This window comes from Patiria miniata, unplaced genomic scaffold, assembly GCF_015706575.1.
Source record: "Patiria miniata isolate m_02_andy unplaced genomic scaffold, ASM1570657v1 HiC_scaffold_3, whole genome shotgun sequence".
In the NCBI taxonomy this organism is placed as follows: domain Eukaryota; kingdom Metazoa; phylum Echinodermata; class Asteroidea; order Valvatida; family Asterinidae; genus Patiria; species Patiria miniata.
The window spans coordinates 40,137,156-40,162,745 of record NW_024037069.1 but is presented as its reverse complement, the minus strand read 5'-3'; the positions used below and the strand labels follow the sequence as shown (position 1 = coordinate 40,162,745).

Below are 25,590 nucleotides of genomic sequence, written 5' to 3'. Positions count from 1 at the left end.
ATACGCGGCCGCAGATGAAGAGCGCACACAAGAGGGCGTGCTTAACTGCAGAGGGCTTCAAAGATTTTGGAATGACAGGCAACAGCCGCGGTGCGCTTTGCCAACGTTGACGCACGCTCAGTAGATGACCAAAGCTCTTGTCTGGTTACCTGATCCCATTGGCCTTTTGACTATAATTAGGGTGGCCGGGAAACAGTCTGGTAAATATCACAGACGCCCTGCTTTTTCAAAACCGTCTGCATTCTTTGACGAATTACCATGATTTTTTAATAACTAGACATCTGAAGGTACCGAATTTAACGATTTTGTGCTATTTAGCAGTTATACTAATAGCTTGGCTGCTTTCCTGCTAACAAAAATTTTTCAATCTTTAATTAATTTTCGGGCTCCCCTAGCAACGGGACGCTCCACGCTCCGTGTTTATACCACAGGTGGGATGTGTGACATTAAATACGGAGGTAGTCCAGTATTTCCGTCACATTTATAGGACGACGTTGTGTCCTGCGCAGTAGCAGGAAGCAACTAGTCAGTTTATCTATTTTCATATCCTTATTGCCATTGTTCTTTTTGTAAATATTACTGTTAGTTTGTAATCTAAAATATAAGCCGGCTAAAAAGTCTTGTGCCACAACTGAGGAAGTTAATATTTTAATTGTTTTTGAATCAAGTTTTCCTTCGAGCCCAAACAACTTATAACTGGCAAAACTTTTTCACTGAGGGGTTTCGTTTATATTACTGTTAATTTAATGTATCTTTAGCAGTAAAGGAACTCCCAAAAGAACCTAAATGCGTTTTATGTACATAAATACATATGTAAACGTTTATAATGAACAGCGCCTCAAAGCGTCAAAAAAATTCCCCCCCCCCCGCATTTCAATTTTCCGAAGCCGGTGACCTTTTTAACGCTTCTGATGAGTGCTTTGCCCTCTCTAGAGAAAATCCTGGCGATACCCATGGCGCCAAGAAATTTGTACTGAGGACAAATATTGCTTATTTGAGGTTGCTTTCCAGGAGTCCGGCACAGATTTTCGCCACTGACGTAGGCGCACAAGTTAGCATTGCATGTTATACGTACACCATTTGTGTTCAATGAACCCCTGAGTCACATGCTGTTAAGCATTTTTGAATTTCCACGGAGGAGCTATTTTTGATTTGGTTTGTGGTCGGGTCACCTACACTCCCCAATACGGATGTACGCCATAATATTATATTCTAATCGTTACAGTACGCTCATTATAGGTTCATCAACCACCCTTTTGCAGTTCCGCTGGGGAAAAAATGGTTTGCCATTGACGTGAATTTCGAAAAGCGCCCTCATATCCGTTCCGCGCCCCTGACGTCCCCATTTGTAATGCCGATTTGACAAAAATTATTCTGCACCTGCCTAAAATCTCCCCTTGTGAAATGCACCAACAAGTTTGACCTTCGTTACGCCCCTGGTTTGTAAAGATGGATTGGAAAGTAAAAAATATGTTTGGAAATCTATCATTTCAGCGCTAATTCACGATAGAAATAATAATACGAACATTTTAGAAATGGTGACAGCAGTACCAATTCTGAGTATGTAGCGCCCTCAACGAGGCCATTTATTTCACTTCTTCTTCTTCTTCTTCTGGATGGCCAGGATGTGGACACAGAAGTGGCAGTCATCCCCTAACCATCTGCATAGATACATTCCTGTACCATCCAGAAGTTGCCCAGGATCTGATCTCCCACGACAGGCATGGGTCAAACTAAACAGGCTCCGCACCGGAGTCGGGCGTTTCAATGCTGACATGTGGAGGTGGGGCCTATCCCAGAGCCCAGCTTGCGAATGTGGAGCGGAGCAGCAGACTTCTGACCACATCATCTCCAAGTGCCCCCTCTATCGCCCCCCAAATGAGTACCATGGCCTAATCGATGTTGATGCAGATGCAGCTACTCAAGAGTGGCTTCTCAGCAAGCAGCCAGAGATCTAACTACCTCTTTGTTTTGGTTCCATACGCAAGAAGAAGTTAGCACACCAATCGTCACCAAGCTTAATCGTCAATATAAATTAGAATCAATTATACAAATAATTAGTTGAAGTACATTTGTATTTCAACATCTATATTTAAATATAAGGACTGTCCCTTGTGTGACAAAGGAGAATTTACGTTGAGTGCATGAGTCAATTTATAAATAAAGCAAATAGCGGCAGATAAGACTTGTGCACTGTATCAAGTCTAATTGGTTTCCTTTGTCGTGTGTTATGCTAGTGTACTCGGCCAGTGTTTGTACGAGTCGAAAGTCCTCGAACTACGCAATTACTATCATTATTTACAGCATGTAAATGATGAAAAGTAAACTTCTTAAATTCCAGCCATTTCATCATTGTTTCAGTTGCAAATAGAAGCTCAAATGTTGATGTTTTCACTGCTGTATTTAAGACAAAATTAACGTTTATTGGTGTTAATTAATTTAAGGTGCGTGGTTGTGAGCGCAATGGCCACCGGATTTCATGGCTATGCTTACCGTATGCTTACTATAGCAGCGTATTTCACGGGATAGCGAGGAACTTTGGCTTCTGCGTATGTGTACATTTCGTAACGAAATATTCTGTGTTTACGGGGTTAGCGCATATTTATTGTTAGCGCGGTTTAATAGCACAAAAGATGATCGTATAAGCGCGTATTTCTATGGTTAGCAGAGCAATGAAATTGGGCCCATGGACGGCCATCTGCCCCTACGGTCATGCAGTGCTTGGCGAGGCTGGCTGAGCTGGCTGTACCGTCGATTCCCTCTCGCACACGGTAGTCGATTCATGGTGGCACGGTGCGGCGTACTATTGGCCACAAATTGAACAGTTATCATGAAAAGTTGCGCACATCCGAACTAGTTTAAGGAGCCACTCCACTAATGTTCCCCAAGATACATTATTACGCGTATATTCTGCCCGTTCAATTCGTCCATCTTCACAGGACTGTTTACTTCAAATTACATTTGAATAATGCGATTATAGTAAATTATGCAATGGTTTTGTGAGCTTTTTAGAACCAATCTGATTGCTGCGTTTTACTGGTACGTGTTTAGTCGCGTGGTGTTTGGTCTTAATTTACACAAAAAGCTGTCTCTTCTCGCTACTGACTTAGATAAACTCCTCCCTTCGTGATCCACGGAACGATACAAGCAGATTTGACATTTCAGTAAATATCCATTTCTGTGGATAAAAACAAATGACATGTAATTTTATTGATGCTAGTGATGGTTTTGTCATTTTCCTTGGGGTTTCGTTAAAACTTTGTAAGCCACAGTCATTCATGAACAGATCGTCGACACATTTGCAGTGTTAAGGCGACGTCCGTGGAAATCAAATCAATTATTCTCTTCTGTGTTCATTGAGCAAAGATGAGTTTAGAAAAACTGTTGTAGTCAAGTCTATCACAAGTCCATCAAGTTCGGTGACAAGTAAATCATGAGTCCATTCACAAGTTCGCGCACAATCAACACAGAGATGTTCAAGTTCAACAGTTCTAATGGATTCCTCGATTTTTACAGCCTCGTCTTATTGTGTATTGTTATTTTTTGTTTTAAATTGTGAATTTAATTTTAAAATGTGAACATTTCAAACGTTTATAGTCATTGGGTTTAAAGTAGCACATAACCGTTCGATGTTGTAATTGATGAACATTCAGTGATAATAGATTTTATCATACGACATTGCAGTGTTCGATATCTACGGCTTCTGAACGCACTGCCCGTCGGTGACTGGGCGGCCGTCTGCCGCTATGGTCATGCAGTGCATGGCGAGGCTGGCTTGCTGTACCGTCGCTTCTCTCTCGCACACGGTAGTCGCATTCAAGTCGCAGTAGGTGTGACGCCATGTGCCATCCTCGGCCTTCATAGTGAGACAATTGCCGTCGAGTGTTGGCTGATCTGGGGCCGGGTTGTTGAACGGAGGCCACATCGCCACCCCATCGACTTCACACAGCCACTGCCCGACTCTATGACAGTTAAGCCACGCTGTAGTCGCCCGGCGTTGCTGCAGCAGCGACTTGGCGAATGCGTTCTCCTCGGATGACTTGGGCATCAGCAGGTTGCCTCTCATCTTCTGGCAGAATTCCTTGGCTTGGGCCCAGGCCATGGGAACCGAGTGCACGTAGTACCCAGTCCCTTGAAATGTCTGCCAGGGGTGTGGACAGGGGATGGAGCCCAGAGTCACCCAGCAAGAAAACATCTCCAAAAGAGCGATGACAGAACAGAATTTCACTGAGTTAAGCATCTTTAGTGTGCCCGTATATTGTGCTGGTATATTGTGCTGGTATGCATAAGCTATGCACTTGTGATCTGATTAACATATTTCTATAAAAAACCGCGATATTGATATTTATTCGGATGAAATATTTCAACATTGTCGAGAAAATATCGCCATGGAAACGAAAACCTAGTATCGACCCGCGCACGGTGAAGGTTAAAAATGGAGATATTAAAGAAAAAACTACATGCAGTTCATATAGCTTCCTATACATCTTGTACTCCGATCCAAATACTTATTGTTTGTGTTCATCGGATTCTCTGACTTCTTTACCGGGTGAACAAAAAAATGCAACCCTCAAACAGTTGCCTTTAAAAGAAGAGAGATAGGTGGATTTTTGATCTTGAAGATTAAGACATCGGGGGTTGGTGACTCGACAACTTGCTGGGGCAGTGAGTGCCACGTACAGGCCGATGGTGTCTGGAAAGGAGTCCTTAAGTAAGTTTGTATGGGTGGACTGAACAAGGAGTTTCTGCTGTTGCTTCTGGTGGATGAGTTGATTGGAATTAGATGGTTGTCAGGGACGTCAAAGAGTTTGTTGATGATCCGGTACATCATCGTGGTTTAAGAGATGGCTCTTCGATGTCATAGAGACTCCTAACCAAGGTTACTCAGCATGGTTGACTTTGTGGATAGGGTGGATGATGTGGATTATCCACAGTAGAATTAGATTGGCTGATCGGGTGGATTGCTTAGTGCATTTTGGGAAGGAGTGGAACACACCCTTTGTACAACAAATGATTGGAAAACGGGAAACTTCTTTGACTGCTATATTGGTCCAGCCTCTAAGTCAGAACAAGAAGTGAGTTTATTCAATCCTACTCTTCCATTGATGGGATTTATATACAAATAATTTTATTATATTAAATTTATATAGCTGCATAAGTTGGTGTACAATTAAGTATGAAATACATGCAGCATGTTTACAATCCAATCACAATCTGTCATTTCTATGTATTGACGTAAGGACACGCCTACTCCAAACAATAAGCCGATCAGGTTTTAGTGACAGTTTTATCAAATACAGAAACTCAGCAGGAGCTATATCACTATCATAGACAGTATACGTGCAACATTTAGAACATACAGATGAAGACTTTTCACATCACTTCAGGGTGTGCCAAACAGAACGTGACCGAATGAGAAAAAAATCTGCAAGAAATATGTGGCTCGCTCCATTTTATAAAAATAGCATATAGGACAAAGTACATGTCATTGACTATTAACTGTAAATATTTCAAGTATAAAACTTGTATATCTGTTTTTTCCAAGTTATGTCTATTTTAATAAAAAGATCACAGAATTCAGCTGTCCACCACCGATCATTTACCGTTCAACGAACTGCATGAATACTCATTAAATACAATGAAACATTGACGTTTTCCCATCTCCATCAATGAACGAAAACTTGCAGAGGAAAACGGAAAACATGGCATCAGTATTTCAAAATAAAGAAGAGTTGACATGTTTCTGATATTCAAAACACAAAATCTGACAGTAAAAATATGTTTGAGTCTTGACTGAAATTAATAAGATCTCATTTGTAATTGAATGCCTGTGTGTAATCTGTAATTCTCACTCAGCTCAATATCTTCCAATGGCATCCCACGCACAGCTATAAAAATAGGTTATTTTAAATAAAAAAACAAACAAACAAAAAACATGCGTAACTTCTGATAGCATGGGTTGATTTCAGTACTTTCTTCAGAAGAGTGGAAAAACATACGCTTTCATTAGTGTATTAAATTTGATTTCCTTTTTAGAAAAAGTCATTAATCCAGGTCGCTCTCTTTTTGACACCATTTACGTGTACAGTAAACCTATACGTGCAATAATTAGTAGAACATACAGATTAAGGCGGAGATCCGGGGGGGGGGGGGCGATGGAAAGCACCCCCAGCTCTGACTCGATTTTTTCTTCTTCATAGAAATACATAAAAAGTAATGTTAATTATACTGGTAATAATCTGTACCTGAGCAAAACATTCGGACAGAGCCAGCCGGGTTACGGGGGTATTTGTACACCATTCTGTAATATAGTGTTAACGATCGTTGGATTTGAACAGCGCCCCCATTGAAAGTATGGTATGCTCCCACCCCCCCTCACCCCCCCCCACCCCCCATTGATTTTACGGAGGCCAGGTGTCCGATGAAAAACCTGTCTACATGCCAACATTGATATGCTGATGAAATGCGACCTCTGCAAATATTCCTAGATCCGCCCCGAGATCTTAATGTTATAGGCCGCATACATAGCACCATGGTCAAATGGTGGGACTAAAAACAAATTCCCCCACAAAAAAAATTAAAAATTGACAACCCCCCGAGGCCCCCCCCTATTAAATTGGATCATGGTTTAACAACGAGAACGATACTTGGGCAGGCAACTTATATAGGCATGACGTCACGGGACATGATTTGTAACTCTTCTTTCGAAGAGTGGTCAATACAGACATACACAGCATTATTATTACTTAAAAAGATGACCCATTTTTCGCTATTTTTTATCGCTCGACGACACTCGCTATATAGAACTTGAATTGCTTGATTATAATATACACAGTACGCATAGGCCTAATGTTCACCAGGAGGAGATTTACGGTCACCACGGTTTTAAACAGTTTAGAACCGTGTCGGAGCGCCAACCGCGCACTTCTAGCAGGACCATGCAACAACTGAAGATCGGGGAGCCTCGGTATTATCCCTACTTAAGCTTGAAGACCACTGTTTTGACGCCATTTTTGGGGGCAGATTTAATTCTTGAAGCTATTTGCAGCCCTTGAGAACCTCCACAAGGTCTGTCCAATCGGAATCCTCAAGACTTATATCGCACATGTCTAATTCCTTTAAGTCTGGCACTGCTTCAAGAGTCTCATGAAAGCTGCCGTGCACGGGCCGAGGGATGCTCCCGCTGACCCTCAACTTTTGAAAGGAGCTCAGGGTTGGCTGTATTGCTCGACGACTCTCACTAGAAGTGCAATGCTTGACTTATCAAATGTACAATACACATGTGGGACCAAATTCGATTTGCGTTTACAACACTGGAAACAGTCTTGAACCATTTGGGTCAGCTCGCCACTTACTTTTGGCAAGATCAACCACTGAAGATCCGGTAGCCTCGGAATCAGTCTCAGTACAGCTTCAAGATCACTGCTTGTCATGACGTTGCCGCGCAGATGTAAATCTTGAAGTTGTTGGCAGCCCTTGAGAACCTCCACAAGGTCAGTCCAATCGGATTCCACAAAGCTCATATCCTCCATGTATAATTTCTTTAAGAACGGCATTTGCTCTAAAAGTCTCATGAAAGCTGCCGTGCACGGGCCGAGGGAGCTCCTGCTGACGTTTAACCTTTGAATGGGGCTTGGGGTTGGCTGTAGAGTGTTTACTGCGTCAATGCTATCAGGTTTAGATACATTTGTGCGATGTGGACATACACACCCTTGGAACTTGAGTGCATTCATGGATGGTGAAGCACAAGCCCACTGCATAACTGCCATGAAGGCTTCTGGGTCCGTTGATGACTCCGTTGGAATGAACACTTCAAGGACACGTAGATTACGCTGCAGTGATGGCAGGACATCTTTGGCAAGAGTAATTATGTCTTCTGAACACGAACCTATCCTGAAGCTGAGTTTCAACTCATTCAGTTCTTTAAGGCTCTTCAGCTGTTCGGCAAAGCTTGGAAAGGAATCCCGGCAAAGACTGACCCTTTCTAAGTCAACAACCCGCAGTTTGGAAGCTGTCGAAAGTAGGTCACATACAGGTTGAATGAGGTCTTTGGACAAAAAATCAACTCCTTCTAGTCTCAGGGATTTAAGATTCGGATACGACCTAACGAAACGTAGTATTTCGAATTTTTTGTAATGATCATCTATCTTCAGCGTTTCCAGGTTTATGGTTTGAATCTGAATGTCAGTTAGTTCTTGTGGAGATTTATAATCTTGCAATCTAACAGCTTGAAGAACAAGTTCGCGAAGCTGGCTATGCATTATGAAAATCGCCCAGTCCTTGCAATTAATTTTACACGAAGTTAATTTCAAAGTTTTGAGATTTGTACGGCACTTTGATAAGCGATTGAGTAAGGCAGAAACATTGACATTACCAAGACTATTAGTGCCATTAATCTGGAGTTTTTCAAGCGATTGCATTCTTGAAAGTGCTTCACCAAGGCAAGAGACTTCATTGTTGTCTCCGTCGGTAGATATAAAGACGTCTGTTACATCTGGGCTGTACCTTAATATGTCACTTACTAGTGACGCTTCTCCTTTCGATCTAACGTTTTTAATTATGACTTGCTTCAGTTTGGTTAGTAATGACTGACCTGAAGAAGTCTCACACTCGACTAGAAACTTAAGAGCAGACGTGAAATCATTTCCACAGTTCATTTTTACCAAGAAAACGTGGTTAAAGACGGCCCTGGCAATACTGTGTAATTCTTCTGAGTGTGCTTCGTAATGCATTAAAATCCAAAGCCTCCTGAATGGCTCATTTGAGTCTCGAAAAAAGTTTACATGATCTGGGTCATCCGGTACTTCAGTTTTCAAGCCGAAAGTTTCGACGAAGCGAAGAAGGGATTCTGCCGCTTTGACATTTCCACCACAGCAAAAACGCATCAAGTACTCCATACCCAAGGCATTACTCTTGTCCACCTTACTCAGGTAAGATTTAAACAACTCGTTATCAGACTCGACTAGACTCGCCCAAAAAAAACCAGCAATTGCCTCTTGGAAGGTTTTATGAAAGAAAGTCACGCGTTCAACCGCTCGTAATTTATTTCGAATTTTCTCTTTGAACAGAATTCCAATTTTGCAAGCCTCGTGAACCGCCTCATCATTTCCAAAGTCCCCAGCTTCATAGACCAACTTCTGCACAGGAAGCATCAGACCATCAAGCGCTTTTCCTCCTAACGCTTTCACTAGATTTATCACCTCATTATCAAGTAGCTCCTTGTCTTCAGGATTTGGAAAACCGAATTTTTGAAAGTGACGTTTCAAAATGAAGACAAGTGCTTCCTTGAACAACTCTGTCAATGTACCGGGGAGCTTCTGTTCGTCTGACCATACAAGACACATGAGCAGCAGCATTATTGGTGTTCTCGCCAAACTCAGAAGGGTCCCAGATGCCTTCAAATACCCAAAGAGCCCGATAGACACCTTTGGATCTTCGCCTTTGAAAAACTTTTGAATGTATTCATGGATTCCTTCGTCTGAGAAACCCCTGGTCTCAATATGAATTAAAGAAGGCTGGAGCTCGTACAACTTGTCCACCATGTGGGGACGTGTTGTGACAAGGACGGTACATCCACGAAGAATCTTGTTTCTGATGATGTCAGTGACGAAACCTTCAGATGGCAACTGGGAACCCTCTTTATCATACTCATCAGCGCCATCCAAAACGACCAGGACTTTTTCAGCATGTGAACTTAGGTAAGTTGTCAGAGATTTGCGATCAAGGTCTTTACGATCTTGGGCAATGATTTGGTCATATATTGCCTTGGTCATATCTGGAACTCCCTTAAGTTCTCGCATACTTAGGGCTACCAAAAACGTGAATTTGAAGAGTGGAGACCCCGGCGTCTGTTCTGCCCACTCAGTGGCAATCTTTGACACGATGGTAGTCTTGCCGCTACCAGCAATGCCAGACAGCAAGATAAACCTGACCGGCTCACCGTCTTCATACTTCAGGTTGAGCATGTCCTCGTGGGAGTCAATTTTCCAATTGTTCACCTTCCTAGTCTTGTCCCGTCTCTCTTGCAGCTTCAGTTTCACATAGATATCATAAATGCGACTGACCTCGGTTGGAAGCCACGGGAGCAAGGGAACCACACTCATCTCGTCTTGGTAGTATCTGATGAACTCATCGCGGTAAGGGTCGGGGTCGAAATGTCCCGCACCTTCCACAGAACCTTACGATTAAAGACAACGATGTATGTTTTAAATAAACGACACTTTGAAAGATAATATTCGTTTCCTTTTTATAGGTTTTCCCATCCCATTTCGCAACTTGTTCATTTGATCAAACGTAATTTTCATTCAAATTCGAACAAAAACGTGCGAGCGTTTTCACACTCGGTTCAATTTAGGGGAAGTTCAAATTATTTCAGGGTATTTTCCTCAGATGTGAAAACTAGGCAGCAGTGGCTTAAATCTGTGCCGGCAAGTGGGGGCGGGGGGATGATCACAATCCAACAATGGGGGGGGGGGGCCTCTGGACAAAATATTACACTTTGGGCGCTCTTCAGGATATAGATGTATATCAATATGTTTACTCGCACATTGCATATTGTGTCCGAAATTAGTCAAGAACACTGGTGTTGCTGTCAAATTTCAGTTATAAAAACCATTCATTGAAATTCGCATACAAATGGGCAAGCATCATTACACATTTATACACACCCGGCCGGTTCAATCTAGCGAAAGCGGAAATTTCCAAGATATCGTCGTTTATGTGTAAAAACAACCGGTTGTAAATTACGTCACGTGTGCATTCGAATTCGTGAGCTTTGGATTTCAGTCCAAGGGAATCATGTAGTTTGGTGCATACGTTTACAAAGTGACACGTGTTCATTGATGTGATATAAGTGATGTGGAACATCTGAAATAACTTGACTTTGGAGAAATAAATTATTAAAGAATGTAGGCTACAGCTTTTTGAAAGAATATACGAAAGCTCAAGAAGGAGATATGAAATATGCATGTCAGAAAAACAATGTAGGTTTCAAAGTTATAAAAGGAAATAAATGTTAGACATTTTCTGATAAAATATGCTCTGTAAAATGACATAATTTACATGCAGACTAAAGTGACTAGTTTGTCAATTGACTATTGACATAATTACTTTACGAAAATGTCACTTTATCAAAACAAATAATAATGAAAATCATATTAACTTTTTTGTCGCCAATACGATTGGCTTTCAATGAAATGCACATGGCAAAGTAAGTTTACTCCTAATCAATAGCATTTATATTGTAAGCAAATACTTCTATGAATCCGCCTTCCCGGCGGAACACCAAAAACCAAAAAAAGAAATGGGATTTTCTGGCAAAAAAAATATTTGAACCATGCACATGCTTATTTGACAATGTTAAAACCGAATCGAATGCTCAAACTTCCCGTTTGACTGTGTGACTGAAGACTAAGTTGCGAAATTGCACAGAAATGCTACATTATGAATTATGATGCATCTTCTAGGTAATGTTACGGAACACGGAATAAAAACAGATGCAGAGGTGTTTTGATTCCGGAAAAGAACAGAAAAAAAGGAAGACTTTTCTGTCCTTTCCCTTTTTTTTTTTAAAGTAATAGTGGTAACTTGAAACTTTACACTTACATCTTACACGCAGAACCAGATCATTCCTTCCAATCTTTTCAAGAGCATCGCAGAGAGCATTCAGAGCACCGGTCTCCTCAGTGTCATGAAGATGATCCCACCGCTGCCACCATGTCTTCAGCATCTTAAATGCCTGGCGCTCTTGTGAAAGACGGTTATCTGTTTGGAGGTGTTCAATTTCTGCATCCGTGATCCTTAGATGGATTGCCAAATGTGTCCATTTGTTTCCGATTTCCGTTGCCAAGTCTAGGAAAATGCTTTCACTTAAGACTGCAGGTGCGATTGGCTGAGTTTGTTGATATTGGTACGCACCCAGCCAAATGAAGTTATGTACAATCAATATTATGAAGTTATATATTCTGGTAAGTAACCATCGAAACATTTTGGTAATCGGGGGGTGCCAGTTGCTTTGACAATTTCAATGTTCACTGTATAAGTTGTGCAAGTGATTATTTAAGTGACACGGGAGTTTATGTTCCACACCAAGCTGCGTCGAGCGCCTCGGCGTCCGTTGGTTCTCTCCATTATTGGTTGAAGCCCCCCCCCCCCCACCGCCTCAACCTTTGGGAAAACTGTTTTTGATTGTCAACATTAGGGACTATTCTGTTTTTGAAAGTCGTACGCGATCTACTGAAGTACTGAGTCCCCTTTGCTTCTTTAAGTTTGTTTTCAATGCTAGGCAGATCAGAAGTTGAAGTATATTTCAGCAATTACATTGTGCTCGGAGTTTTGAGGGTTATCTCATCTGGGTATGCTGACTGCACTTGTCTGGTTCGGAAACACCTGTTTCAAAAAGACAATTGTATTCAATTAATGGGATGATAACGTTTATTATAAGAACAAATGGTTTGGGGGAGTCGCAATTAGCTGTACAACCGTGATTGTGTTGGGTCAAACATGAAAACAATACTAGGCCCTTCCGGAAGGACTAGGCATATGCACAGAATAATTAATCAGGAAATTTTGAAGCCGTATGTAGGCTTATTATAGGCAGAATTCGAAAAAAGAAAATCTCAGGAAATCCAAACTGTTCAAAAACGCTATAAGCTTCATTTAAAATGAGATGTTTAAAGTATACATTATAGCGTAAGGGGAGGTTTCTGGTAACAGAAGCATAAAAATAAAAACCATTGATTGAAAACAAAAGAAACTGGTGAATTTTTTTTTTAATAATGAGACAGTTAGTTGAAGAATATTTTCGAGTTAAACAGGCTTGATTTAATATAATGCGATTTTCCCAAGGACATTGACAATTTCATTGGTTGGGTGTATGGGCTTTAATGTATTTTTCTTACCTTTGAAAGCCTCTATAGCTCAGATCAGGCTGATTTGACTATGGAGCACTGTTGTACATGTTGTCAATCTAGAAAAAAAGTGTTCAATATTAAATCTATTATTTGCTTATTTTTCAATTATGTTCTTTGGACTTGCGGGTATTATCTTGTTCTGACGCTCCGACTAGCAAGGGCTTTGGCAAATAGAATGGTACCAAAGTCGAGTTATAATCACACACGCAACCACCCGCTCCGCTCCAGCTATACGACCCGTGCACTCTGTAACTTATTAACCCCACCAAGCTCGGCTGGCGAGATGTTTCCAGAAAGTACAAGGTTCGACTATATCACGCGCGCACTCGAAGTGAAGTAATTGTCCGGATTATGCACAAATAAAATATTTTAGATAACAAAATTACATTATTTCAAAGATGCAGATTATCAAAAAATAAAAATTAAGTTTATGACTTATACCGATATCATACTATTCACTCGCGTTACAGTTTGTCCGCACATGCATCTTTTGTACAAGTGAAAACATGTGAGAAATATATATTCTTAATAAACTCTTTCGGTATAGAATATGAAGTTTTCTCTCTGCCTCAAAAACCCACAATAACCGTTGCCTTTTGCATGTGAAAACAAGATGCCAAAATGAATCCCGAAAATCCCTAATGTTTGACTCCCAAAATGTTGTTGACAAGAAGTACATTTGACCATTATTCAGTATCACTGGCATACCACTCAAAACGACAGGCGTTGTTGCCCCCTTTAAGTTGATACCACATTTGACGTTGTGATGTCTGCAGTTTTAAAGATTTCATAAATTGTCCACTTTTCAGCCATGTCCACTTTTGCATGGTAACTGCCTCATTATTCATTTTAGCGCTTGAGTCATTTAAATACAGTTCGTACATAGACGTAACTTAGATAGGCTTGAATAAACCTTTTGTAAATTCGTTGTAACTGCATTTCTGTAACAAAGGACTGTCTGTGAAATCTGATTTGATTTATGCGGAAATGTTAAATAAAGGCGATGTGTAGAGTCTCAGTTAGTCGGATTAAATGTTACCACATGCAGCATGGAGGACGGAAAGTGGGCATCTTCTTTTTTAGCTATCAGACTAGCAGAACAGTTCCATATTAAAAATACTTTTCTTTTGTCTGTTGCCAGAAAAGAAGAGTTTACATTATAATAAATAAAATTGTCTACTTTTCTGCTTTTATGGAACCTGAAAAGCAAATTTTACTTGTATTATTGTATTATTTTTTGGCCATCTGCTTTTTCTTGCTCAAGGAGCAGAAAATAGAACTGAAAGTTTTCGACCTTTTCTGCATTCCTTTCACATGGAAAGTACATTATTCTCAGGCAGCCGAAAAGTGGCCTTCTACTTTTTTTCCATACAGAAAGTAAAAAAGACGATTGAACATTTTGACGACAACTATTGTCTACTTTCGAAAACGTTCAACCTGCCTTTCTGTTATTCTGATAACAAACAAGGAGATGTCCACTTGTCGTCCTCCATAAACTGGTTTGGGTAATTTGGGTATCGGAATGGCAACAGCGTATTTCCATATAGCTTTGGCACTGCCTGGATATCCAATAACCATTAAAATAATGAATAAAATAAAGCTGAGGTCAGTTTCTTATGATATATTTGAGAATTTTACCACAAAATCCAGTCAGGCCCAGTCGCCTTACAACATACTCAATTCTTGTGGAATATTGCAACTTCAGAGATATAGCGCATCATGATCCTGATTTTTTTAATCAATGGCGCCGCACAACATCTTCCTCATTGCTAATAAAATAATGATCGCGGCTCTTCGAAAACTTGATTTAAAAAAACAAAACTTCTCAGGCGCGGATCCAGAAGGGGGTTGGGATGGGGGGGGGGGGGAACCCAGCTCTGTCAAAAATTTATTTTTCCATAAAAAATCATGAGAAAAAATTTGAACACCCGCCCCCCCCCTTGCTCCGACACACACAAATTTTGTATTAGTAATAATGTCCGCCTTGCACACAAAAAGTACTGAGCCTGCTTGGTTAGGGTTTATAATATGTACATTATTCTGTGATATAGTGTTAATTATCATCGGATTTGAACAGCGCCCCCATTAAAAACATGGCACGAGCGCCCCCCCCAAGAAAGAATTTATTTTGACACAGAAACGATTACATACGAGAGAAAAAGACAATCATGCTAATCATGAGACAAATAGGTATCAAGGTGAAATCGTACCAAAAAAAAACCCTGATTGTGGAGACGGTTAATTGACCTACCTGTGCACAGGATCGCTGTTTGAAAACGAAGCCTCGCGTCACCACCTTTTCTCTCAACACGATCCAGTTCCAAACAGTTATCCACTTGAGCAAAACTGAGCAAGTAATTTTCTTTTCAAAATCCAATGAATCCAATATGGCGGCTGCTATTGAGGAGGGTAAACTCAAACCTGCACGTAAGCCCCAATATCTACATATAACAAGTACATTGTTTGCACTAAAAGGTTCAAATTCCGACAAGTCATGTGATAGATATTAAAATTAATTCATAGATATTCTAGTCTGGATTTGATTTGATTAAGGTTAATTTTATGATAGTGGCACTTTTCTCCCATTTTATCCATACAGAAAAAATTTCCTTCGACCAAAAATTGAAATGATAAGCTTTGCCTTTAGGTGCCCCTCTTGAAAACCCCATGCATCCCGAGATGCCTCCCCCCAGATGGTTAATCCTAGTCATTTCCTGGATCCGGCCTTGTGGGGCTAGTAGTAGCAGTTCCAAATGAGTGCACTCTTCACAATATAGCATCGATAACCTTCGTGTAGTTAATTAAAAGGGAACAAAGTACCCTTCTGTGAATAAACATACAGAGCGCCCTCATAAAGAGAGCTACATATTTTTTAAAATTAAACATTCTGTTACGCAAGTAAATTTTCACTCCAGCGTATCACAGCGGAACAAGACCTGTCCACAGTCGGGACGCTCTATGTATTTTATGCATTGTTTGTTTAGTATCAGTACACGAATGAAATTTTGAACGGTTATGGGATGCATTTTTCCCCACATTTGAAAATCGTTATTAAAGTTTAATCAACTCAGAAACAAATGTGTTAAAACGTAGCAAATTATAATTATTCGAAGTGATTCAACATGTACATTCAAATGTAAGGACGATGTCCCTTGTCTATCGCCGATCTAAATATATCATGTTGGGGGTGAGGTGTTGACAGAGGAGAATGTAATTTAACTCTGTAATTTAACAGCAACAGCGCAGCGGCGCAGAAGATGAATGCACTGTATCAAGTCTAACAAATGCCCTTTGTCATGTGTAATGGTAGTGTACTCGGCCAGTGTCTGTATGAGTCGAAAGTCCTCGACCTACGCATGAAGGTAGTCTAATTCTACCTCCATGACCTACGCAATAACTATTATTATTTTACAGCATGCATAAGTCAGCTCCCCCCCATCCCATTCATTGCACCGATTGTAAAAAGATTATTAAATCTTGAGTTTCTCTCTCCTTTATTTAGACAAAATTAACGCTTTTTTAAGTGCGGGTTTATGAACGCACTGCCCAAAGGTAACTGGACGTCCGTCCGCCCATATGGTCATGCAGTGCATGGCGAGGCTGGCTTGCTGTATCGTCGCTTCTCTCTCGTACACGGCAGTCGTTTCCTGGTCGCACGGTGCGGCGTACCACTGGCCATCCTCGGTCTTCATAGTGCCGCAGCTTCTGGCCGGGATGCTGCGGCCTGGGGATGCATTTCTGTACCCCGAGCTCTCGCACTCCCACCCTTGCTCATCTTTGTGACAGTACAGCCCTGCTGTAGTCGCCCTGCGTTCCTCCAGTAGCGAGTTGGCGAACGCGTTCTCCTCAGATGACTTGGGCATCAGCAGGTTGCCTCCCATCTTGTGGCAAAATTCCTTGGCTTTGGCCCAGGCCATGGGAACCGAGTGCACGTAGTACCCACTCCCCTGAAATGTCTGCCAGGTGGGTGGACAGGGGATGGAGCCCAGAGTCACCCAGCAAGAAAACCTCTCCAAAAGAACGATGACAGAACATAATTTCACCGAGTGGAGCATCTTTAGTGCGCCCGTATATTGTGCTGGTATGCATGAGCTATGCACTTGTGGTCTGATTAACATATTTCTGTACAAACTCCGCGATATTGATATTTATTCCGAGGAAACTTTCAACATTGTCGAGAAAATATCGCCATGGAAACGAAAACCTAGTATCGACCCGCGCACTGTGAAGGTTGAAAATGGAGATATTAAAAATACTACATGGAATTCATATAGCTTCCTTTCCATCTTGTACTCCAAATACTTATTTTTTGTTCATCGGATTCCTCCGGTGGATGAGATGATAATGGTGGATGATGTGGATTATCCACAGTACTAATTAGATTGGTTGATCGGATGGATTGCCTAGTGCATTTAGGGTTGGAGTGGAAAACACCCTTTATACCACAAATGATTGGAAAACGGGAAACTTTTTTGACTTCTATATCGGTCCAACCTCTAAGTCAGAAAAAGAAGTGAGTTTATTAAATCCTACTCTCCTATTGATCGGCTTCATATAGCTTCATAAGTTGGTGTACAATTCAGTATGAAAAACATGCACCAAGTTAACAATCCAATTACAATCTATCATTGTTATGCAGTGACACACCTACTCCAAAGAATTAGCCAATCAGGTCTTAGTGACTGTATTATCAAATACTGGAACAGTGAAACGTCGCTATAACGAACACGATGGGGTCCACAGAAAGTGTTCACTATAGTGGTTGTTCGTTATAGAGATTGTGCATTATAATATAATTCACTATTTTGGGAACCTGTTGGGAAGTTCGTTATAACCAAATGTTCGTTATAGTGGTGTTCGTTATAGCGGCGTTTCACTGTATACAGAAACTAAGCAGGAGCTATCGCACTAAAGTATCCTATACAGCATACGTGCTATATTAAGAGCATGCAGATGAAGACTTTTCACATCACAGCGAAAGTATTCGCCTTACTACAGTGTACTGTAAAGCTACTGCCGCGAGACGGATTATCTTAACAATATAGTTCTCGCCATTGAAGGGGGCATCGTGATAGAAGTGATAGCGTGCCCGGATTGCTCCAGATTGTCAGAGTGTTTAGTTGTTGTTTTTTTAGCACGTATGTGCAACTGATTCTTTCCATAGCGTTGGTAGCGATCTATACATTTAGAAAGGCACATAGTATCGTAAAAATACGTCGAATTGGGACGCAAATAGATATTATAATTTATAAATACGCTATATCGCTCATAAATTGGATCCAAGTTCCTCAATGACAATTGCTGGTATCAGAAGACTGATTGCAAGCAATTACACGACTATACCTGAATAAATATTGTTTTGTCCTTGAAGCAATGTTATAAATCTTTTGATCTTCATCAAATACTTTTTTTAAAATCTTTTTCTCCCGGAGTACGAAAGTCAACCCGTGATTAATTCTAACAGGCAAGTAACTTTTATACCTGCAATTTTACCAAAAGGGTTTGGAAGGATAGTTGAAACCATTTATCACAAAATGTGCGCGTTTAATTTGAATCTGAACAATAAAGCAATTGACTGGAGCGGGGTTTGAACCTGCCGGGATGTCGTTCCGGAGTAGCGGGTTCAAACCCCGCTCTTGTAAATGTCTTCGTTTAGCATTAACATTTGTACAATGCACCTAGTTAATGCACCTGCTGAGTTTCTCTTATTTGAATTAAGACTTAAGTTTGTTTTCAAAACAAGTTATACTGAACAAGCTAGGAATGTCGGTCCTGAACATAACATTCGTTTTTGTAACTCAATAAACCGTTAGCTCGTCTGTTATGGTCACGTGATGCTGACTTTCAGTCGACTGTTATAAACTTTGGCGTTTCATGCAGATCACTTGAAGTACTGTCGGTTTACAATTATATTGAGATCACTAAGCGAACAAATACAGGGCGAGTAAAAAAAAAGCTGTATCCAAACCTTCCAAAAATATAGTTCATATTTAAAAGATATGTAGCACCAAAAATAATAATGACTGAAAAGCCAATTTCATATGCTACTTTTAGATGGAAAAAAATACTGAAATCGCTCAATCCGTTCAAAGAATATCACCATTTAAAGACAATGACAATAAAACCTGCCTCGTCCAAAAATGCGATTTCAAGAATCGTCGTCACAATTGTCTTCAAATATCACCAGCGATAAACCCTCTGTTTAAAAGTTACAAATATTCAACCAAGTCCTTCTGAAGGCCGTCTTTTAAAAAAATGGATTTTATAAATTATATTGTTTGCCTAACCAGGGTTGTTTATACAGATACTGTGTACTACAGTTGTTGACAGTTGCTGAAACAAGTATTCTGTGTCATTTTCTTTGTTATTCCAAATATTCAAAATACACAATAAACTACTTTTTTTGGACGAGGGAGATTTTAGAGTCATTGTGTTTAAATGGTGATATTCTTTGAACGGATGGAGCAATTTGAGTATTTGGTGTTTTTTTCCATCTTAAAAGCAGCTTATGAAATCGGATATCCAGTCGTTATATTTTTGGTACTACATATTTTTTTTAAATATGGAATATATTTTGGGGGGTTTGGGTTCCGCTTTTTTTTTTTACTAACCTTGTACAGAAAAATCGATACTTGAGTGGCTGTTTTGTCAGTCGGCATCTTATATATGCATGACGTCACGTGACATGATCTGTAACTCGTTTTTAGAAGAGTGGTAAGTACATGTACAGTCAAACCCAACATTGTTATTTCTTGACAAGATGCTTCCTTTTCACTCCATGTCGTATTGCTCGACGACTCTCACTACAGCTGCAATTCCCGACTGATAAAATGTATGATACCAGTCTTTTTTCTGTACATGTAAGTCGCATTTGGTTAAACAGTCTTGAACCATCTGGGTCGGCTTCTCACGCACTTCTGGCAAGTTCAACAGACGAAGATTTGGCAGCCTCGGAATTAGCCTCAGTACAGCTTCAAGAAGCCTGCTTACCACGGAGAAGTTGCGCAGATTTAATTTTTGAAGCTGTTGGCAGTTCTTGAGACCTTCCACAAGGTCATTCCAGTCAGATTGCTCAAGACTCATTTTCTCCATGTCTAATTCCTTTAAGAACGGCATTTGCTTCAAACGTCTCATGAAAGCTGCCGTGTACGGGCCGAAATCGCTCCAACTGACGTTCAACTTTTGAATGGAGCTCTGGGTTGGCTGTGTAGCGTTCATTGTGTCAATACTAACAGATTTAGATACATTTGTGTGACGTGTGCCATAGCAACTACGACCTACACAGTCGTACAAGGTGAGTTCATCTATGGATTCTGAAGCACAAGCCCACTGCACAACTGCTAGGGAGGCTTCTGCGTTAATTGACCCCATGGAAACTTCCAGGACACGTATATTAGCAAGTAATGGCAGGACGTCTTTGACAAGAGTGATTATTTGTTTAGAAATCAAGTAATGACCTCCGAAGCTGAGTTTCAGCACATGCAGAAGTTTCGTGAACTGAAGGCACGGAAAGGCATTTCTGAGAATACAGACGTCTTTCAATTCAACAACCTGCAGCTGGGGAGCTGCTGCAGGTAGGTTACACACATGGTCCATGAGGTCAAAGTCACAACCATTTTCGACCACTAGCTTCAGGGACTGAAGATTCGGAAACGACCTAACGCGGCGTAGTATGCCCAGAGTCATACTGTCACAGCCTAACAACTTCAATACTTTCACGTATTTTGTTTGGATGACTTCCGAAGCATTTGTTTTGAGTGTAGATATATCATCTTCCAAGTGAACGTCTTCAAGAATTAGTTCATAAAGCTTGCTTTGATTCTGGAAAAATCCCGTCAAGTCCCTACATTTCATACTACACCCATATAATTTCAAAGTGCTGAGACTTGTTGCATAGGACTGAGATAATGGATTGAATATGGCAGACAAATTTGAATAATGGCCACCAATACCGAGCCTCACTAGTGACTGCATTCTTGAAAGTGCTTCACCGAGACAAGCATCGGGTGCGTCACTTTTTCCAGATCTATATTTAAGGTCTATATGGACGTCTGTTACTTTTGGGTTGCACCTCAATATGTTCGTTAGTAAGGACGTGTCCTCATTGAAAAGAACGTTTTGAATCACGACTTGCTTCAGCATGTATAGAAATGACTGATTTGAGGAAGTCGCGCACTCGACTAGAAAGTTAAGAGCAGTCTTGAAATCATTTCCACGGTCCATGTTCACCGTGAATATATGATTAAAGACGGTCCCGGCAATATCGTGCAACTCGGCCGAGTGTGCTTCGAAATGCATCAAAATCCAAAGCCTCCTGAATGGCTCATTTGAGTCTCGAAAAAGGCCTATATCAAATTGCACATCCGATATTTCAGTGTCCCAGCTGAAAGTATCAGCAACGTAGCGAAGAAGGGATTCTGCCGCTTTGACATTTCCACCACAGCAAAAGCGCATCACGTACTCCATACCCAAGGCATTGTCCCTATCCACCTTACTCAGGTAAGATTTAAACAACTCGTTATCAGACTCGACTAGACTCGCCCAATAAAACCCAGCAATTGCCTCTTGGAAGGTTTTATGAAAGAAAGTCACGCTTTCAACCGCACGTAATTTACTTCGAATTTTCTCTTTCGACAGAATTCCAATTTTGCAAGCTTTGTCAACCACCTCAGAATTCCCAAAGTCCCTAGCTTCAAAGACCAGCTTCTGTCCAAAAAGCAACAGACCATCAAGCGCTTCTTTTCCTAAAGTTTGCAAAAGATCTATCAACTGATTCTCAAGTAACTCTTTATCTTCAGGAATTGGCAAACCGGATTTTTCAAAGTGACGTTTCAAAATGAAGAGAAGTGCTTCCTTAAACAACTCTGTCAACGTCTCGGGGAGCTTCTGTTCGTCTGACCATACAAGACACATGAGCAGCAGCATTATGGGTGTTCTCGCCAAACTACGAAGGGTCTCAGATGCCTTCAAATATTCGTACAACCCGCCAGAATCCTCTGAATCGTCGCCTTTGAAAAACTTCTGAATGTATTTCTGGACTCCTTCGTCTGAGAAACCCCTGGTCTCAATATGAATGAAAGAAGGATTGAGCTTGCACAACTTGTCCACCATGTGGGGACGTGTTGTGACGATGACGGTACATCCACGAAGAATCTTATTTCTGATGATGTTATTGATGAAACCTTCAGATGGCAACTGGGAACCCTCTTTATCATACTCATCAGCGCCATCCAACACAACCAGGACTTTTTCAGCATGTGAACTCAGGTAAGTTGTCAGAGATTTGCGATCAAGGTTCGTATCTTGGGCAAGGATTTGGTCAAATATTGCCTTGGTCAGATCTGGGACTCCCTTAAGTTCTCGCATACTCAGGACTACCAAAAACGTGAATTTGGAGAGTGAAGATGTAGATCTCGGCGTCTGTAGTGCCCAGTCGGTGGCAATCTTTGACACGTTGGTAGTCTTGCCGCTACCAGCAATGCCAGACAGCAAGATAAACCTGACCGGCTCGCCGTCTTCATACTCCAGTTTAAACATATCCTCGTGGGATTCAATTGTCCGTGTTTTCACCTTCCTAGCCTTGTCCTGTCTCTCTTGCAGCTCCGGTTTTACATAAATATCATGAATGCTACTGACTTCAGATGGGAGCCATGGGAGCAAAGGAACCACACTCATCTCGTCTTGGTAGTATCTGATGAACTCATCGCGGTAAGCGTCAAGGTTGAAATGTCCCGCACCATCCTCAGAACCTTACGATTAAAGACAAACAATGTATATGTTAAATTTACGACACTTTGAAAGATAATATTCTTTTATTTTTTTTAAGGTTTTACCATCCTATTTCGCAATTTGTTCATTCAATAAAAAATAATTTTCATTCAAATTCGAATAAAAACGTGCAAGCGTTTTCGCACTAGGTTCAATGTAGGGAAATTTTAAAATATTTTAAGGTATTTTCCTTAGATGTAAAAACTAGGCATCAAGTTACGTGCATTTTAATGCGTGTAGTTCAGTCCCGCTCGGGAATTCAGTTTGGTGCATAAGTTTACAAAAGTAACACATGCTCAATGAAATTGGGTCATTGCATTAGCGACATTATTGTATGATAGTGCTAAACAGAAACTGAAATAACATGAATCTTGAAAAAGCTGTATACATGTTGGACTGGAATAAAGGCCCTATTTCAAATTAAAGTACTGTACAAGTGCATGCATGAAATGAAACATGAAAATACTTGGCGATAGAATATTGCGTAAAAATCCAGAATTTCCTGTGAAGACCAAAGAGACCGATTTGTGAATTGGTGTGATCACTTTGCGCAAATGTCACATAAATGAAAAAAATGATAATTTTCATATCTCCAATACGTTTGGCGAAATTGAAAGTCAACTTAAGTTGTCTCCTAATTAGAATTCACTTTTTTTTCAAAACGAACACTTAATTCTTTCGATCAAATTGGCCCACTTTGTGCGAAATTGAACACCAATCAACGAATTGGAATATGCTTAATCGAACAATTTTGAACGTATACTAATTGGAAACATAAAAAACAAAATCAAAAGTTATAACTATAGCAATAAGAAAACAACAACAGGACTGACCCCTAAAATCTCATTAAATGGAATGTACATTTTGTCTGGTTCAATGAACAAATTGCGAAATTGGTCGGGTTCATCGGGAACACCGGTTTTCCCATCCAATTTCACACCTTTACTCATTTAATCATAAAAATCGTTTATTGAAAATGTGCATAAAAATAGGCAAGCGTTATTTCACATCCAGTTCAATTTAGCAAAAGTGAACATTTCTGGATATCTTCGTTAACGTGTAAAAAGCAACCGATAAATTACGTAACATGTTCATTCGATTTCATGAGCTTTGGATTTCAGTCCCGCTCGGGAATTCATGCAGTTTGATAGATGTGTTATACAAAAGTAACACGTGTGCTATATCGTGTTATGAAACAACATATATAAGGCCAAAAAAAGTCTCCGGTTTCTGGTATGGAGCTTGTCCAAAAAGTGGTGCTGCGACGCGGCTTTTTTTTTTTTTTTACCTGTTTTTTTTTGCTTCAAATGTCGGCTGATAACTGCAAATGGTGCCCGACTAAACTTAGTGCAAATATTATGGGAGACCAGAGAGGCCACATAAAACTTATTCTCGATCATAACCCCATCTAAAAATACATTAAAATTGTGCAGCAGCAGGATTCCAGTCAAACCAGTGAGTTTGGCGGTTTTGAGACATCATCTTTCATTGAAAAAAAAACTTTTTCATTTTGCCGACGCGCATGGCTACGGCGACGCGCGCGCATACCAGAAACCGGAGACTTTTTTTTGTTTGGCCTAATGACTTGACTTTGAAAATGTACAGTTTTTTTCAATGAAATATTCGAAAGCTTGAAAAGGAAATTTGAAAAATGCATAACAGAACTAAAAATATTTAGTTTCAAAGCGATAAAAGGAAATAAATATGTGGAAATTTGCCGATAATACACGGCGTAAAAAAGACAGAATATGCAGACCAAAGTGATCAGTTTGTTAAGTTTTGATGTGATCACTTTATGAAATTGTCAGCCTAATAAAGAGATAATAAAAATCGTATAAGTTATTTGAAACTTTTTTCTCACCGCACATATGATTGAGTCCAATGAAATGCAAGAATACCAAATGAAGTTAAACTTAATTCCACGACACTTTTATGACAGGAAAGAAATCTATACAATTTGCCGCGGTGGTTAACCGAAAACGAGCAAAAGAAATGGAATGGAAACTTCTTGGAAATGGAATGAACAAGTTGCGAAATTGGACGGAAAAACGTATATTATGAATTATGATACACCTTCTATTTTTTTTCTATAGGATGTGTGCACGTCATGAACAAAAAACAGAACAGATTCAGTTGTTATTTTGGTCGGATGTCCTGCCAAATGTTTGTCCCAATCTTTCACTTTCTTTCTTTTTTTGTCAGAGAAAGTGGTACCTTAAAGCATTGTATTCAAGATTACAGTTACCTCTCAGAAACAGAATCAGATCATTCCTTCCAGTCTTTTCAAGGGCATCGCAAAGATCATCCTGAGCGCCGCTACCATCAGCATCATGAAGATGATCCCACCGCTGCCACCATGTTTTCAGCATCTGAAACGTCCGCTCTTTTTGCGAACGAGGGTGGTCAGCTCGGAAGTTTTCAATTTCAGCGTCCTGGAACTCAAGACGTACTGCCAAATGTGTCCATTTGTGTCCGATTTTACCTGCCAAGTCATTCAAAATCCTCTCATTTAATCCTCGAGGTTCGGTTGGTTGAGCCTGTTGAGACTGGCCTGAACTGGATGGAGTAGTTACTGGTTGGCCAACAGGCTGAGTTTGTTCATAAGTTCTCTTCATTGTTGGCTGACCCCCCCCCCCCCCCCCCCGCCACCCGCCTTAACTTTTTAAATATGTTTTTGATCGGCAACTATGGGGACGTTTGAATAAAAAAAAACCGTCAACACTATACTTGTATTAACTGAACTACATTCCCTTTGGTTTTCGAGCAGGTTTGTTCAGTTCTTGGCGGACGAGAGGCAGGTTAGTCCAGCAATTAAAGTCTGTAATAGTCCTGAGGATTATCTAATCGGAGTGAGCTGGCTGCACTTGTCTGGTTCGGAAACACCTGTAGCAAGAAAACAATCATTTTCAAT

The 25,590-nt window shown here is 40.5% G+C and overlaps 1 protein-coding gene across 1 annotated transcript; it reads right to left on the bottom strand.

The window, feature by feature from the left end:
* Nucleotides 1–3,694: 3,694 nt before the first annotated feature.
* On the bottom strand, nucleotides 3,695–25,305 carry LOC119736807. Its single transcript, XM_038210816.1, has 5 exons — nucleotides 24,925–25,305; nucleotides 21,402–22,660; nucleotides 8,375–8,921; nucleotides 7,356–8,011; nucleotides 3,695–4,141 (listed from the first exon to the last, which is right to left on the bottom strand). Exons 1-5 carry the CDS (start codon nucleotides 25,292–25,294, stop codon nucleotides 3,695–3,697), a joined length of 3,279 nt encoding a protein of 1,092 aa, XP_038066744.1. The 5' UTR covers nucleotides 25,295–25,305.
* Between the last annotated feature and the right edge of the window lie 285 nt (nucleotides 25,306–25,590).

Excerpts from the sequence above, each read along its gene's own strand:
- LOC119736807 (XM_038210816.1), bottom strand. The coding sequence starts at position 25,294 with ATGAAGAGAACTTATGAACAAACTCAGCCTGTTGGCCAACCAGTAACT. Across the intron at positions 8,012-8,374 it reads TAATGGCACTAATAGTCTTG|CTTCCAAACTGCGGGTTGTT; the intron begins GTAATGTCAATG and ends TACTTTCGACAG. Across the intron at positions 4,142-7,355 it reads AGTGGTTGATCTTGCCAAAA|ACATTTCAAGGGACTGGGTA; the intron begins GTAAGTGGCGAG and ends CACCCCTGGCAG.